This window comes from Pelmatolapia mariae, linkage group LG7 (assembly GCF_036321145.2).
Source record: "Pelmatolapia mariae isolate MD_Pm_ZW linkage group LG7, Pm_UMD_F_2, whole genome shotgun sequence".
In the NCBI taxonomy this organism is placed as follows: domain Eukaryota; kingdom Metazoa; phylum Chordata; class Actinopteri; order Cichliformes; family Cichlidae; genus Pelmatolapia; species Pelmatolapia mariae.
Genome location: NC_086233.1, coordinates 29,852,784 through 29,871,326, shown reverse-complemented (window position 1 = coordinate 29,871,326; position 18,543 = coordinate 29,852,784). Strand labels below are relative to the sequence as shown.

Here is an 18,543-nt window from a genome sequence, read left to right as displayed (position 1 = left end):
TGTGTAATTATAGTTGGGCTGACACCTGTAAATGTGATCAGAAGGTTATAATCACTCATGGGTGTGATTGTCATGACAATTCAGAGAATCAGAACCAGAATCAAACTTGATTAATCACAGAGACACTGGTTTTTTTTCCAGTGTGTAAAGATGGTACAGCATACATCTTTAATGACTTCAACAAATTTGAATTTATTTAGTACTTTCTTGAATCCACACAGGGTCAAAATTATACATACATACTCGCAATTAAATCTTTTAATAAGTGATGTTGTAATGAGTGAAGTTCCTACATTGTATTTTAACTTCACAAAGCCAAGGCCTATTAAATACTTCTCATTAGTGCAACAACTGGTAGTTTCTCTTTGGCAGCAGAAAAAGTGTTTGTTTGACAGAACTCACTGGATTGACTAATATTCAAAACAATGGGAAAGTCAGTGAAGATCTAAGAAGAAGAATTGTAGGTTTACACAAGTTAGAAAGGTCTCTTGGAGCCATCTTTAAACACGGGTCTGGAAGAAGACCCAAACTGTCCCCCTCAAATGAAAGGAAATTGGTTAGGATGTTCAGGATCAACACAGGTACTACCAAGGCTCAAGTCTGTGTCCACAGTGAGTTTCACACCGTAATGGACTGAGAGAGTGCCAACCAAGAAAGAAGCCCCTGCTCCAAAATGAACACCTTCAAGTTCGAAATGCATTCTTGGGAAAAGCTTTATGGTCAGACCAGAAAACAATTGAGCTTTTTGGCCACAGGTTTGGAGGCGTAAAGGTAAAAACACTGTACCAACTATCAAGCATGGTGGTGGTAGCATCATGCCCTGGAGATGTTTTACTACCAGTTGTACTGGTACACAAAGTGGATGCAGTAATGAAAAGGAAAGACTACCTTCAAACTCTAGACTTCACCACAACAAACCTGGCTTGGGAATGCATAAAGGAGGCTAACATTAAGCCTCTGGAACAGCTTTTCCAAAGCCCTAACCTCAACCCTACTGAAAATTAGTGGACTATGCTAAAAACTCAGGTCCATGCCAGAAAACCAATTTAAATTAACTCTATTAATTCTGCCAGAAATAATGCTCAATCATCTGACCAGTGGATACTGAAGCATCTAGCTGAGGTGCAGCTTGCTAAGGAACATTTAACTAAATATTAGTGGAGGTCTATGTATATATTTGAACCTCTGTGTATACTTTTGATCCTCTTCGGATTAGAGAAAAATCCAAAACATATTCAAACTTGTGCATTCAATTCTTGTTTTTTTTAAAGTAGTTAAAGTCGTATGCTATTCAGTAATTCTATCCTGGAAAAAGAACAATTGAAATAAACCACAAAAAGCCCCAAACTGTGACATTCATGCTAAAATTAGCAGGGACTTAACATACTTGGCTTATGATTGTTATGACTTACTGTTGAGGTGATGCTGTGGCCATCACTAGTCATCTGCATTGAGATTAGCAAAGGAGAGTCCTCATCACCCCATGCTACAGCCCTGTTGAAACACACAAACACACACACACACACACACACACACACACACACACACAACCATGATGTAATGTTACTGGCTCCTAAAGTAAATCTGCATTTTTCTGAAAATAGTAGTTGACCTTCTTGAATCTGAACTGACTGGATTTCACATTCTTGTTTGTCCATCTTGTGGCACCCATTAAGGAGCCAAAAATGTGGTACTTGTACCTCAAATAAGTAATTAGATCACAGCTTGAAAACGTGCGATATTTATAGGGCAAACAGTCTGCAGCGGGCAGGCAGCAGCTGTTACTGCCAGATTAAATCAGCATGTTAGTTTATCTTGGTAATGAAATAATAATATCATACATGAGTGAGTACCACAAGGGGAAATTCTCCTTTCTTACTTCCTTTTCATGAAGGTCAAAAGTCGGATTCCAGCTACTGATGGACTGCCGGGACTGGTAAAGATCAAGACCTTTGTTCCTCCCGTTGAAAGAAACGCTGTTTACGTTTGCTGCTCTTAATTATGCCAATGAATAAAGCAATCCTAGTGAGACCACTTTAAAAGTCAAAGAATTATCAAGGTTTAGAGTTATCGAGAATGAACCTTGGATGTTTTTTGAACATCTGAGTCAGAAATTGCTCTTCACTTGCTATTAGATAATGAGTTTGCCATTTTCTCGTGTTTTGCATATATATGGTTCTTACTCCTTTTCCTTATATAGCGCACTTAATGCAACCCAAAGTTCTGTAGCAGTAGTATTGCAAATAAGTAGTAAATCTGCAGTGTACCATGAGGGCCCCACTATCCCTACCCAAGCACTGTATACGATCATGCTTGGCACTGAAAGAGAAATAACAGATGGATGAGAGAAAAGAGTGCATAAACAGCCATAAAAGTATTCATTTTGGGAAAAAACCGTCTGTTCCATTTAAACACTTTGATAAAAGGCTAAATGAATTGTGCTTTTAAGTGTTATTTCGTTTTACAAGTGAATTCAGTGTGTAGATCTACACCCTGAACTCTCTAAAGAAGAAGTAAGAAGGACTGAATGAGAGAATGATTTCAGAAAAAAATCAGTGTAGTCATAGTTACATCTATCAAGTTACTGCATCTGTGATAGATTGGCAAACTCTCCAGTGTGTATGACAGATACGGGATGGGATAGACTTGCGCACAACCACAACCCTGAACCCCAGATAAGGTGAAGAGGATGGATGGATGGATGGATGGAAGGATGGATGGATACATGCATTCTGGACAACAAATATCAACTTTATGGCCATGGAAAAATTCTGGGGATGGCCAATTTATTTTTGGACTCAGTGTCTGCAATCCCAACAAAACTCAGTATCAACTCCCGACTGCTGGTGAGAAATATACCACTTTTACATCAAAGAAAATTGTGATTTGCCTTAAAAAAAACTAACAAGTTCTGCAGGGGCTGGGGTCTGTATCCAGTGCTGTATCATTATTTTAGATTTTAGTTTCTTTCTCTGTCCCATTTCTTTTTGTTTTCAGTCACTGTTTTGTGTTACTAACCAGAACTGCTTGGTTAAGTTTAGGAAATGATGCTTCTGCAACATGAAGCACATGTTAGAGTTCCATTTTACGTTTGGCTAGGATACCAGAGTCACAAGCCCTGGGCTAAAAATATAGTAAAGAAAGAGGAGGAATCTCTGAGTCTCACAGCTGTTACTTTAAAACTAATACACTGTGGAGCATAGCTACAGCTAAGTGTGATACATTAGACATTTTTTCTTGTGACTTGATTCCCATTGAAATCTTTTTCATGTCAAACCAAAGAGGCAGACTTATCAGCTGATGTTAAGGTTAGGATTCATAAATATATTACACCAACTCAGGACAAAAGTGCATACTATTTGTTTGTATAGTCTTTGCATACTATTTGACTGGAAATGAAAAAAAAAAAAAATAAAAATCTAAAAATACTTGGAGAATATGCTCTCACATGTGACATTAAGCATCTGTTCATGAGGAACAACCTTTCATTGGCACAGTTGCCGATGCCTTATCAGCTTTAAGCACCTATTTCAACATGTGCTTTTCTGCCGTTTTATGATCCCCGTCCAAGCTTATTGCACTTGAGGGTCAGTATCATCACCTGACAGACTGTGAAAGCCAACGCTCCTGTCAACAGTACTTACTTCCTGTGGACAGATTACAGTTTACTGCATGCGATATCTGTGTATTATCCAGCTTTAAGTCTAATTTGAACTTGTGTCTGTTCCTGTGTTGACTTTAATAAGACACATCATGTAAATTTTTAAATTAATATTAATTTATTTCATCTGATTCATAATGTGTCTTAATCCTGGCTTAAAAAGTAAGTAATGCTTTTCTAGCTCTAACCTGTCCAGACTTACGTATGTTTTGAACTTGTACATAACATTTACTAGACATGAAAAATATAGTGGCGCTGAACAAGTGGGCTGAAACAAAACAGAAGCGACAAGAAAAGTTCAATGTGTCTTTTATCAAATGCTCCACTTCCTTAAAGCGATCAGAGAGATAACATGACTCAGGTAGATTACATCCTGCTTAAGAGCATACAGTGCATACCATTTGTACTTACAAGAGCCGAGAAGTTTTTGGGTTTTTTTTCAAACACATAAGGGACTCGTGAGGATAGATTATTTAAAAAATAATGTTCCTGAATGGGTTGTTCACCATATTGGGCAGTATTCACAGGCATTTTTTTAAATCCATGATTCCACGATCACTGTGTCTTTATTTAAAAAAAAAAATACAGGCATTGATTTGAAGTACCTTACTAGTATGGGGTTGGACCCCCTGCTGCCTTCAACAGTGCCTTAATTCTTCATGACACAGGCGCTGGAAACATTCCTCAGATCTTTTGGTCCATATTAACATGACAGCATCACACAGTTGCTGCAGATGTCTCTATCATGCATAGAATGCACCTCCCCTCCATCACATCCCAAAGGTGCTCTATTGCAGTGAGATCTTGTAACTGTAAAGCCCATCTGGATATGTTCAATAAACCAGTTTGAGATTAGTTGAGATTTCTGACATCAGAAGATAGGTAAATCTTCTGGGGGCTCATAAAGAGATAGACATGGTCAACAACCACTAAATATCCCCCACATCATAACTTCACCGGCAGCCTGAACCATTGATACAAGGCAGGATGGATTCATGCTTTCATGGTGCTTGACGCCACCATCTGACGGTCGCAGCAGAAATTGAGACTTGTCAAAACAGGAAGCCTTTCTTTTTTTTCAATCTTCTGTTTTTCCATTTTGGCACGCCTGCGTTAATTTTAGCCTCAGTTTCCCGTTCTTAGCTTACAAGAGCGGCACCCAGTGTGCTCTTCTGCTGCTTTGGGCAATCTGCTTCACAACTGATGTGTTGTGGGTTCAGAGATGGTTTTCTGCATACCTTGATTGCAACAAATGATATTTTTGAGTTTGGGTCATTTTGCTACAATGTGATTGGCTGGTTAGATATGAGCAGTTGAACAGCTGTACCTAACAAAATGGCCGGTGTAAATCAAAACTGGGGCATTTCAGGCCGTAAAGCATAAATAATGAAATAAACGTCAACTTTAGAGGCCCTGTAAAGTGTAGCTTTTCAAGAGAAAATACCTATAACCCTGCTTCTTATCTCACAATCATACACCTGGCCAATTCAACAGGCTCAAACAAGTATACTAAAACCTTTAGCTGGCCCCCGGCTCATTAGACATCTGAGCACGTACTAGCTAAGCCGATTTTCCATAATCTGTAGCAATTACAACACAAAACCACTGATTACAAACACAGTAAATATAGGTGAATGTCACGTTCCTGAAGGAATAATTCAGCTAAACAATGGTGCACAGATTGGATGGTGTTCAGCTTTACATTCAGCCCGTGTTCAATAGTCAGCTGAAACTTACTGATTATTGTTTGCATCTTAAATGGTGTTCACAGCAAACTAATCAGCATTTTTTCCTCTTTCAGCCACAAACACACTCATATGCTATCAACGCCACAACAACAACAAAACAAACACAACCCACCCTGCTAGTCGTTGCTCACTCAGTTACTCACATGTCGGAAATGAGAAAAATAGTTGCTTAATCTGGAATTTCCTACAAAGGGAGGAAAGGGAGAGGAGAGATGAGCCATATTTCTGACTCCAATTTTCTTGTATGATGTGAGTCCAGGGGGGTGTGTTTTCACAGCTCACCGTGTCCATTTCACATCTGACTGACAGCCAAACAGAACAGGATGAACTCTGGAAAGCAGAGAGCACGAAAGCACTAGATTGCTTTTATGTCTCCTTTTTATCTGCTGCATACTCAACAGTTGACAATGTTAACATTTATTTAATGTTAATATCACCGTCACTGCCATCATAGGCTCTGAGCCTAAATAAAAGGAATAAGGCAGGTAAACACCGCGCCATGTCTATTTATCTCAGTTGCTTTGGCTCAATAACAAAAAATGTGTCATTCCTACATTTGAGGAAATGTAATGCACGTGATTCTTTGTGGTCAACACAGGTGAAGCCAGGAGACTGAGCATTTTAAAACATATTCAATTCATGGGCACGAAGAAGCTGCAAGGGTCAAAACTTATCAGTGGAAAAGGAAGAAGAGTAAGCATGTGTTAGAGAAAGACAGAATATAGAAATATAGAAAGATGAGGAAGAGTGCAGAGGACGGATGCAGCAAACAGTGCAAGGGAGAGCATTGTGCAGTACTGTGTAAATTTTTAGCTTTTTTAAAAATCTGTGACTGTAACAGTGTTGTTGTTGTTGTTGTTTACTATACTGTGTTAAAATTAGATGAAAAAAAGATCTCAGAAATCATTGTGGTTCAATTTTTGAATCAGTAACTGCTGATGGTGCGGTGCGGTGTCAGCAGTGATGTGGACTCTGTACCAGCCTGTTGTGATGAAGTGAGAGCTCAGCGTAAAAGCGAAGGTGTTGAAAAAGAATGAGACTGGGGATATAAGTGGCAGAGTTTACTCTGAACGGTGGCTGGACTCCTCACTCATCCTTGTCTCAGCTTTAGACATGAGGGTGAAGAGTTCGGCCATGCAGAGTAGACCCGTTGGTTTACTCTGGTTCGGGCATCTGACCAGGATGCCTACTGGGCACCTTCTAGATCAGGTGTTCCAGGCATGTCAAACCAGGAGGACTTCCTGAGGCAAACCGAGGACACACTGGAGGGATTACACCTCTCGGCTGACTTGGGAACACCTTAAATTGTGCCCCAGACTTAGATAAGTAGTAGAAGATGGATGGCTAGATGGTGCACAAAAGAAAGAGCATTTCTCATTCCTCATTTTTCCATTTGTTCTGGAGTAACTGGGCAACTGACTTGACTTAGTGCAGCTGTTTGTGATTTACAAGAGCAATTTTATGTGGATCTGCTGGACATCCTCCTAAATAGGTAGACAAGTAACGCTAAGAGTAGAATAAATGGATGTCTTTGAATGTCAATACAATTTTTTTTATCCTGCACATGGCTTCAAAATACACCAGGAGCGTTTTAGCTGCAGAGTGTTTAGATCTACATGTGATCTTTTTTTTTAAAGAATAAAGAAAGCTTCTTTATGCAGTTCCACAGAAAAAACTCCAGAGCTGAAAAAGGTGGAAGCAGAAACAAAAAGCTACTGTTCCTTGGGGTGCGGCTTGAAGCCGGCTCCAAAAGGCAGTCAGCTGACTCATGTTAAAATGTCTAAATTTGCAGCATTAAAAAGCATATTTACAGCGCAGTAAGAAATATATAGTTTTGACCTTTATGGGTAATTTACCCCTGATAAAAACTCTGATTGGAGTTTTCATCAGCATTTTTAATGGATTATCTATATAAAATTCTATCATTTTATTAGTCCATTTAGTAGCACTAATTAGCCAGTATGAGTGTTTGTGTGTTCTCCTAGGCAATTTATGAGTGCAGCTTGCTAACCAAACCAGCTAGCATTAGCTGACAAATTAGCACTCCACCGTTTCATCCAAACAAGTTAATTAAGCCAAAATCAAGAGTTTAAAACCAATGACTGGCACTCATCTTTTATACTGTCTGTATGCTGTTCCTGCGTTTAACTTCCTGGCACCCCCAATTGCTTTGTGAAGCTCGATGTAGTTTAAAAACCCCCAAAACAAAACACTTTTTTTATTTTTCAGGGAGAAAAGCCACTTCTGAAATGCACAGTGCTACATGTGTCGGAACTCCAAGCATCATGTTGAGAGCGTACGATGAGTTGGTATATTGTAGTGTAGTGCTCAAGCTGAAAAGTCCACACAGAAACAAAAAAGTTGGAGGGTCCACAGATGTCTGCGCAGACAAAATTTGCGTCACTCGGACTCGAAGTGAAGTGGGCTGTTTATGAGAGCACTCAAAGCACTTTTATATTACAACCCACGTTCAACTATTCTGACACTCACACTTTGTTCCATGAACTTTAATTGCTTTATCTGTCTACACTCTGACAGTAATGGATGCACAATTCAGAGCCTATCTTAAACATGTGCATTAGACGAGCCAGGGACCGGTAGACAAGACTTGTTGTAGTAACAGTACCAAACTGTTCTGTGGAAATAGGCCTACTATGTGCCGTAGTGTACTAGATAATATATAGGTAGGTATCAACAGACAAAACTCTGTTGGTTAGTTCAAAGTGAAGGATTGAGACAGACAGATTTGTGCTGAAATAGAAGAAGAAATAATCAAAAAAAAAAATAATAATGTGTGAGAAAAGGAAAATTAACTCAAAAATCAACTCAGTACCCACAGGTGGTTTTGAGATGCAAGCACTGTGTGGCCTACAACATCATAGCACGGCTACACAGTACAAAATGAAGATAAATAAATATGACATCATATACACGCACAACTTCAAACAGATCCACGTATCTCGATACAAACACCTCTTTATGTCTTAATAGATGTAGACTGTATAGATGCAGACAGAGGCTGAGTGACAAACAAAAACAAACAGGCAGTCACATGATGTAGGAGAACTGACTGACTCATCTGAACTGAGCTGCAATTAGAAGATGCTCACTCGCCATCTGGGCATCTTCCTGATCTGCTGGCTGCACAAAGTGAAAAAAAAATGAATATGTGGATATCGAAGTCCACCAGGTTTGTGCTCCAGTCAAAGATATCCCTTAAAAGACACAGAATCACTTCTGTGATTCTTGATTTACGCTGACAGTCACTATTAAATGTGTGTAAATACTAAAACACCTCTTCAAATGCCAGAATACGGGACTGCACAGATAAGAAATGCAACAAACAATTAGCAGTTCATTAGACTTTTGGAAATGTGCTTGTTAACTAACTCTAACTCTATATTCAATGGGAAGACAGTAAGATAAAGACAATCTAGAACAATCAATGTGACTAACTGTAGTCTTCTTTATCAAGCAATCACTTTTGTGATTTACTTCATGCTACACTTACAAACTCTGTAAAAGTGAAGGTTTCCCAGCATGTGTAATAAAATTCAAATAATTTGTTCTGACACATGTGAGCTAATGCTATTATTTGTCAAACATATGAAAGATGCAAATGTTCTTTTTCTGCTAAACAGCAACAGCAGTGTGTGGAGACCATTGTACTGCTTATAAGGCAGTAAAGGCAACTAATGAATTCCTCCTTAATTCTCACTTGTCTCTTGTCAGGTGGGACGTAAATACTTCTCACATATTCTCACACCTCTGATTGTGAGCTTGTTGAATCGTTTGTGTGTGCCCATATGCACATTTGTTTGCTTGCTTGCATGTGGAGGAGCAGCCTCTCGCTCCATTGCCGAGGACACGTATCATGATCTTCAGTCCTTCATCCTGCAGTTTTAATTGTTTGAGAGTAAGGTCTGAGTAAGCAAACTGCTGCTGGAGAGGCTTTTCTCACCACCTGAAGCTGTGGAGTGCAAGTTGTGGAAATACTAACAATAGCAAGAAAAGATCAGATCTGGCATTCATTATATTAATTCAGTCCCATATTACACATCCATAAATCTATAAAAAGATCATTTTGTTTCATCTGGTTTTCCAATTAAGTCATTTGCCTGTATCCAAATCCAACCAAAGTGATTCTAGAACAGCGCTTACAGTATAAACGCCAACATGCCAGCCACCTACACACACACTCACACACTGTGCTGTAATCCTCCGTGCCACCCAGCTCCCCCCTCTCAATACTACTTGTGTGTGTCATAATAATTGGAAATGAAATGTAAACTGGATAAATTCACACCCAGTCAGGAAAACAGGCATTTTACACAAAAAATGACAGATGAAAAGTGAATATATTTTTGGATGAATGGTGCAAATCCACAGTGGATCCATTTGTGCTAGTTAATTAGTACTTTGGTGTTTTATTAGCAGTTACTCTGGGTATTGAGTGGCTTTGGGAGCTGGTAACTCTGATTCTGGTGACCTAATTTAGCACTACCATATAAATGAGTTCCTCAGATTTACCCTAGTTTTTTTTTTTTTCAAAATAAAAGCATAAAATAATGGCAAGTTTTAGGAAACTAATTAACTTTGGGCTGATGGGAGGAAATAAGACACTGAGAGATCTATATACTGATTCTACATTCTGATTCTGATTCTGATTCTGTGGTTTAGGGCTAACTGATGACAATAAAGAAATTCCAGTGTACCAACTTGCTTTTGTTTCCCTGTTTCGTTGCACTTCTTATGTTATGAGTCACTGTGCCATTTGCTTTGAGGACATTAGCTTTTACAGGCTATAAACTGTTTCAAAACAAAACTACTTCTGCAGTGGTATCATCATGCAAGCAGGCAGGAGGCATAGTCTGTGGTTTACTGGACAATTTTCAGCTAAATTATGACTAATACACACACTTTACACACAATCATTGCGAAAAGCTTGTGGCAGCTTTAGTGACTACATGCGGATCTTCATAAATCCTGTCATCTAACGCTATAGTCACGCTATGCAAACCAGTGAATGGAGACCGCAGCAGAACGAAATTATTGCATCGATGTGCAATGAGTTTGCAGTCCGGTTTCCGTTGAAACGGTTGTTTTAGAGACAGGAATCAGGTCTGTGACCTGTCACAGTCAGATGGTGAAATGGCAACGAAATGGAACCAATCTGAAATCAGTTTGTGATTGAATGTGCTCAAGGTGGCAATCACACGCAATCTGTTTGTGACCACAGAATGATTAACTGTGATAAACAGATGAAAATCGCAAATCTATTGCCATTTACATACACAGAAATTCACATTAACTACTCAGAATGAACTGGTTCTTATATTGCGCTTTACTATTGTAACTAAGTGAGCACTGAAAGCGATTTATACAACATGCCTCATTCACACAAGCACTTTTTTCTACCTGTGCTTTCTATCTAACAACAGCATCTCTGAGTTCAGTATCGTCCCCAAGATCAAAGGTATCAAACCACCAACGTGCTCTACCTCCTGAGCTACATACAGCCACTCCAGTACTCGACGTCCATTCAGAGTCCAGCCAGAACCTCACAGATATGGCACAGCAATTCCTTCAAAATAGTGACATAGTTGGTGGTTTAAAAATGGCATAAACACATTTGCTTCTATATAGGATGTAATCAATGTACAAAAAATTGGTAACCCATTGAACCAATTCTTGCATTATGAAAAGAAAGATTGCTGACAAGTTACGCTCACTCTAGTAAACTCACCCAGACTGAAGCAACCTTTATGAGTCAGACAGCAATTGTTTGCAAAACTTCAAAAAGCTGTTTGACCCTGATTGGTGTGCAAGTACCTTGCAATCAAAAGCTGGTCACCCTACTTACTTGCAATCAGTCTACAACAGCAAAGAAATCCAAGACAATTTTTTCTCTAGAACTCCAGAACTACTGGCTCTTAATAGACTGTTGAATTGTCAGATTTTCAGTGACCAGTCACAACACTGGCATCTTTGGAACTATCAAGAGTCACAATTTTCCTTTTGTTAGAGAGCTATAAACTAAATGGACCACCTGATTTTTAAAGTATAACTTACTATGCTATACAGCACTAGTATACAGTACCCAGTTCTTCAGAAATTCAGAAAGAAACAAAAATCTGTATAATATTTCACTTTTACACAAACAGATTAATTACTTTTGATGTATTAGTCACCTAAAGCAACTGACACCAGTCAAACAGGAAAAAGACGGACACATTCCAGACTGGTTGGATCTAGTCTAGTCAGAATCAACATCTCAAACAAGGCTCCAGTATTAGGTAGCAATTTAGAGACGACTGCAGTAAATCAAATCCAACGCATACTCCACTCACAAGCTTCTTTCTCTGTTAACAAAAGCTCTAAAGATGTAGCACTGATGTCAGAACAGGACAGTTGGTCTGGTATTTTTATAACCAGCTGACATCTACAAACAATTCGCTTTTTGCTTTTTTTAAATTTAACATCGCACTTAGCAGCCAAAAATAAGAGGATCGCTAAATTGTTAGAATATCAACTACAGCTGAAAACAGATGAACTCCACTGATAACTATAATTACATGTTTCACAAAAACTAAGCTCTCAGTCAACTTTCAGTTCTCAATTGATTTACATTCACTTGAGAGCACATAGTTCCTCTCTTTGATTTCAGAGGTATACTATAAAGAATAAAAACTCTTTGATCATCTGTGGAGCACAATTACAACACTCAAATTAACATCTATATGCGATTCTGATATTGTAGTAATATTCTAATATTCAAACCCTGTCCTCACAGCGATCCCCTAAATCACACACTAGTGTGCTACATGCATGACTGGAACAAGCTGCAAGTCTAAGCACATGGAGTGTGTATTGTGGATAAAACTATGTGGGTAATGGGTTGTGAGCGAGTAATCGAGCGTGCTCGTCACAATCAGCATGCAAGCTCAGAAATGAAAAGGGGAAGAATGGACAATGAGTAAATAATACAGTACAATGTGCAGCATATAAGCATGCATGCACAGAGGCTGTGTGGGAATGGCAGGCAGGCAGTGGAAATCAAACATCAACCAAGTGCCATCACCTACTTTGGGCCTCCCCGTGGATTTAGTTAGTTTTTCTCAGAGCGCTAGTGTCGACTTCACACTTACAAGACACTCAAGGAAACTATTATGCAATAAAAGGAATAACAATACCAAGAAAATCATCTTCTTATCAAAAAATTAGACCAAATTAAAATTAGAAGTGATAAAGGAAACAACTATTTAAAAGTCATGCTGAATGACATTAATTCAAGCATGTTTAATGTTTCACTTTGCTTTGCATGGCCTTCTTTTTAACAAAGGTCCATTTATTGAAGCTGGACTCCTATCTGATGGTCCATTTGAAGTTCTTCTTTCACGAAATTTTACTGCGATAATATTTAACTGAAAAACCGATACCATCAACTGTATACATCACCAAGAATAGAAGCATGTGACAAGCTGTTTCCGAGTAACTTTGCATCTCTGTACAGAATAAAAAGTCTCATTCAATTTTTCTTGGAAACACACACACATCCAATACACAATGATAACTTTTACCCTGTCTCCCTGATGTGCAATAGTACCAAGTGCAATTTTCCCAATATAACAAAGTATTTTATTCTATTTGTATCTATTGTATATAATATTTTATTCTATTTTGTATAGTATGTTATTCTATCTTATCTTATCTTATCTTATTCTATTCTATTGTTTTTTCTTTTTTTCTTAATTTTCACTGTTCTTAACTTTGTGCCGTGACCAAAAAATTTAGCACGGGTGGGACTAATAAAGGTCTATCTTATCTCTTATCTTAAAATAAAAAGAATACATTTTTCCAGTAATGAAACTCTACCCTGTTTTGTAGTCACAGGATTCTTTTACTGGGCATTTTAATCACAAATCTGACATTTAATTCTTGTTGTACCAAACACGAGGCTCACGCTCAGGTTTCACTTCTGCACAGCAGATTATTATCTGCTTTAGAAGCTCCCTCACCTAGATTAGTATCTGATAACAGTCAAATTTGGAAATGATGACCATGTTCGGTTGTCACTGGAGCGTGACAAGCGAACATCAGTGACCAGGGATGTAGCTCAGTCGTTTACTTAGTGCAGGGTACTTTCAGGCAATCTTCAGAACACTAATCAGCTGTCAGCAGTGTCATTCACACGCATGTCTAATACGTCACCATTATTTATTGATTTATCACCATATATAACATGTTAAGTAATACGGAGAGACCAGTATTACTATGCTACTTACTATGCTGATGCTAGTTCAAGTGTAGCCAGTGGAAGCTGTTTTTCAACCCAGACAACAATAAGCAAAGTCAAATGACTTGTGTTTACTGGCTGTAAAAATGTAAAAGCATTTCCAGTTTTTATTAGCAGTACACCAAAACAAAGAACTTACAGTATATCTGTGTTGACAGTAGTCTGTTTACTATAGCACATATTACGATAAGCTATCTTTGTCAATAAACTGAGATGCAAAAGACGGATATGGGTGAGGTAACACTGATAATGAATGAGTCCTGGTCCATGCTGGGAATCAGGCTAATGAGTTGGCATTTGTACAGATGGCCTAAATTTAGCCTGAAGGCGGTGGCTTTTTCCTACATGTCTGTAGAGAGTGGCTAATAAGGACAGTAGAGCAGGTGATGGGAGAGCCAGGAAACTAACTATTTCTGGGACCTTAAAATATTAAAATCTTGTTTGACTGCTGGAAGGTCACTCTAGTTCACTCACTGTCTCTAAACATTATCCTGTTTCATCTGCCCGATTCACCTTAAGACACCCATACCTGTAATCTGGTCAAGGCTTTTAGTCTGCTGGCTGCTGTCCAGCACTGGATTTGCACCTCCCTTAGGAGTGTGAGTTTTCTTCTAATATAAAAAAAAATTAGAATTTTTTTTTTTACCTTGATTTATAATTTTGGTACCATATGTTATCTAATAATAGTAAATTAAAATTAATGCTTTGATTTCTAAAATTTACTTTATGTTCCTATACCAGATGCTACCAAAGGATACAGGATTGGGGGTATTTAGTCTTAAAAACAGACAATGACGCTCTAGTGGTCCTTATTTTTGAAGCCACGTCAAGTTGATTTATTACAAGAGAGTGGAATTAAACAATGGCTGATGCATCCTGTGTGCAAACAATGTACACCCAGATGAAAAAGAAAGTTCCTCACAGGACTTTATGTAGTCCTGTGAGAAAGTACATACACAATAACTGCTTCCATAAGAATTAAGAGGGTGGAAAGCAGCAAGGTACTGAGCATCAAATCCACTTGATTAACTGATCATCGGCAAATGTGAGCACCTCTACCAAAACAAAAACTTTGGGAGGTTGCTAGTCTGGAGCATTCAGGTGTGTGTTAACACAATGCGCAGTCTTCCCAGAAGTGGATGTCCGGCAAATTCACCCCAAGTTCACACTGTGCAACGCTCACAGAAATTAGATAAATTCAAGAGCTACATCTCAAAATCTACAATCGGTTAGCATGTCAGCAGTACAACAGTAAACGGTAACATTAGAAAAAGACTAAACGCAGCTGGGACTAAATGCAGCTCCAGCCTCCACATAAATTGGATAAGGCAAGACCAAAGTGTAGATGTCTTGCCACAGTAGATGTCACCGCATCATATCTGATGAAAAACAAGCACACTACATTATCATAAATACCTTATACCAACTGTCAACATTATTTGGGTTTGGAAAAGTTCTCAAAGAAGTTCTTTGATCAACCTTCAGAGCCCTACTTGCACTCACTGAGATGCTAGTTCAAGTACAGTCAGTGGAAGCTCTTTTTCCAACCCCACACAACAATAAACAAAGTCAATTGACATTTGATTTGGGCTTGTTTAGCAGCCACGGGATCTGAGCATCTTGCAGTCACTGCAGTCGACCATGTCGACATTCTAGAGTCAAATGTAAGGCCATCTCTCCGAGAGCTAAAGGTTGGCTGAAACCAGGTCATTCAACGGGGCAATGATCCCAAGCACAACAGCAACTCTATAGCAGAATGGCTGAAAAATGGGAGAATCATGGTGTTGCAATGGCCCCCACAATGTAAGAGACTGAAGTCACACAGAAAACTATTACGAAACTATACTCAGGGTGGTTCTACAGTACAATCTACTGGATCTTGGCATTTTACAATAAATAAAGGCATGACAATAAACCACGTCAATGTTTGCCACCTTGATATGAATATCAGTTCCCAGTGTGGACTCAGTGAAGATGTATCTGACACCCCTACTTTCAGGCAGTGTGGAGCATTATGACTCTTTATACTGACCCACATTATCAAACACATCCCCTCACTCAAATCGGGAAATACCTCAAGTGAGTTCATCAAACAAAACCCCGCTTGGCAAATCCAGTGCAACATTAAAAACAACCTGCTGCCCTCATAAAAAGTCACAAAGTGATTTACTAAACTGCATTCAACATACTCCGCTGACAAAGACTTTCCCACAATAAAAGGCACATAAACATGATTAAACACCCTCACAAAACTTTTATAGTAGCAGTAGCTGTTGGTTAGGTTTTACATAGTTAATCAAAAGAATTTTGTGCAGAAAGCTTCTCCAACCCTGTCACCAAGCAAGAAATTTGATTACACTCAGTGTCAGCATTTTTAAAACTCTTCCTTTCAACATTTTTACACATCAGATCTACTTTCTGTAGATACTGGGCTGAATGTCCGTAATTTACATAAGCACATAATCTGCTTTTGTTTTAAATTACTGCCTGGGAGGCTTTTAGAAAGTCAGCTTTTCATGTCTTTAAAAAAAATTCCTGTCCTTAATTCTCTCGTTAACAAAGGCACACAGACGCACACTTTGTGTAACCAGCGCAGTGTATCAGAACACTCATTTTACTGTAGAGCGCTATTACATTGTTTACAGTCAATTAAAAGCTTAATCAAGTGAAGAGCAGCCTCCAGCAGCTGCTTGGCATGCTGAAGTGCATTCAGTAGATGGTGTGTGTATTTGACTCCAGCCTCAAGTAGATCTATATGTGTGCATGGCTCATGTTGTTATATAGCAGCAAAGGAGAAATTAGTGCATCACCTCTGTGATGAAATGTCACTCATTAGCTCCCTGTTTCTTAGTAACTGAACAACATTTGACCTTTTCATGTGTCCCGACACAGGCACTGAAGCTTCAATGTCCCCTCATTAAGCACATCGAGTGCATGTTTACTCATCCATACACTAAAGCTGACGCACCTCTAAGTCAAATAATAGATGTTAGGTCATAAAACATGCGATCAGCGGTGACCAAGAAGAAGAAGTTCCCCTGCATGAACTTACAGCAAAATGAAGAAGAAGAAGAAGAAGAAGGGTGGCATACTAAATGTTAGAAGCTAATTCACAAGAAAATAGTACACAGCAAGTTGAGAAAACAAATAGATTCTTAGGGCATGTGCATGGGTAAAGAATCAAGATGGGAAAAAATAGCTGTGGCCTAATCTTTTTTTTGCTCACAAGCAGGTGATAAGCTGCAAAAAAATTATAATTCATGACACTGCATGGTGATCAGGCATGAATCAAGGAGTGCCAGACAGGCTACTGAAATCATAAATGCATCTTCTTTCATGATGGAGACAGGATTGGTTACTTTGTCACTCACATAGTCTATTCCCACAATGTGCCAATCACTCAGCTTGACAGTACGGATAAGAAAATACAAGTTGATGAGGTAAGTCTCTCCTTTGGGTGTATGAGTGGGAAAATACGAGAAAAAAAGCAGCTGAAGGTATAGGGATGATGAATACATGTAAAAAAAAAAAAAAAAAAACAGCTGTGGAGGCACAAGTTGTTCATTCTTTTTGGCTAACAAATGTGTGGGAAAATTATAATTGATGATAAGCAGTGGTATTCACACAAGAGTCAAGTACTTATAGAGAGGCTTAGATTCAAATTAAAATCAATTTTAAGGCTGGAGACAGTATTAGGCTACTTGGCTGGTCAAGCAATCCTGCAAGATGTCAGTCAGTGTGATAACGGTGATAAGAAACTCCAAAACAAGAACATCAAAATAAGAAAAAAAGTTTAAATTTGCGTTGTTCTCTTTGTTATTATTATTGATTTATTAATGTTTGCTTGCTCTCGACAGTAGGTGTGTGTGAAGTTGCAGTGAGCACACGGTATCCCTCTTTCTCTTTGCCAAACTTTTAAAAAATGTTCATGTGAGGCTCTTACCTGTGTCGGGCTCCACGCCTCCCTTGCGCACAGTCAAATATTCCCCCTCTGCGCGTGTATTCCCCTTATATTCCTACTGACATGACAGAAGTGTGAAAGCTGCCGCGAGCCCGGCGAGTCTGATACGCGCGGGCTGCAGATGAGTGACTGACCTCCTCCTGTCCCACCAAGAGAGAGAGAGAGAGAGAGGGAGAGAGAGAGGCGGGGTGATCGTTGCCGCCATCGCGTGGCAAAGGGGGAAACTGCATGCTATAGTACAGCTGCGGGTGACCAACTGGCCCACTTCATGTGAGAGTGGACATCATATTTTATCTCTCTATCCCACATAATTAGAAGATACTTCACATTTGCAGTGGTCAAAAGCCTTCACTGTAGGACATGAATGCTTCTAAAGTCAGGCTTTTTACGCAGCTGATGTGATGAAAGAAGGTTAACCTGTTTTCACACCCGACGGGAAGGGGTGTTTCTAAGATTTTTTTTTAGACCGGGTGGCACGGGTGCGGGGAGGGGGGCAAGAACGAGAATATTTAATCAAAACAAAATCAGACGTGAAGAAAAAAAAAAAAACAAAACAGTAGTGCAGCAAATATACGAAACATACTTGGATATATGTTTTTCAAAGTGGATGACAAAATGCAGTAAGGTTTACAGTCTTGTGCAGCTCAGTGCTGAGGTGTTTGATGAAAATATTTCATCAAACACACCAGCACTGAGTTTTACCTAAGGTTTTTCAGATTCAAATGAAAAAAGTGATTCTGTGTTGTGTCTGGGTTAGGGTTATATATCACATTTTTGTCACTTGATTTTTGGTGCATCATTGCATCCTGGTACCTTACATTTCCCTTTACCCTCTCACACACACACAAACTTGCACACATGTCATCATTTACATACA

General features: G+C 38.9%; 1 protein-coding gene across 2 annotated transcripts in view; it reads right to left on the bottom strand.

Annotated features, from left to right (window-relative positions):
• The window catches only part of si:dkey-247m21.3 (5-hydroxytryptamine receptor 4), a 52,241-nt gene extending 34,486 nt beyond the window's left edge, over positions 1-17,755 (bottom strand). For both annotated transcript variants that reach the window (XR_010094474.1, XM_063480817.1), the window contains exons 1-2: positions 17,649-17,755; positions 1,413-1,494 (exon numbers count right to left, since the gene is read on the bottom strand). Coding sequence is in view for 1 of the 2 variants with exons in the window: in XM_063480817.1 (XP_063336887.1) it covers positions 1,413-1,435 (23 nt within the window). In the remaining variant the exon portion in view is untranslated. The remainder of the gene's footprint in view (positions 1-1,412; positions 1,495-17,648) is intronic.
• Positions 17,756-18,543: the final 788 nt, after the last annotated feature.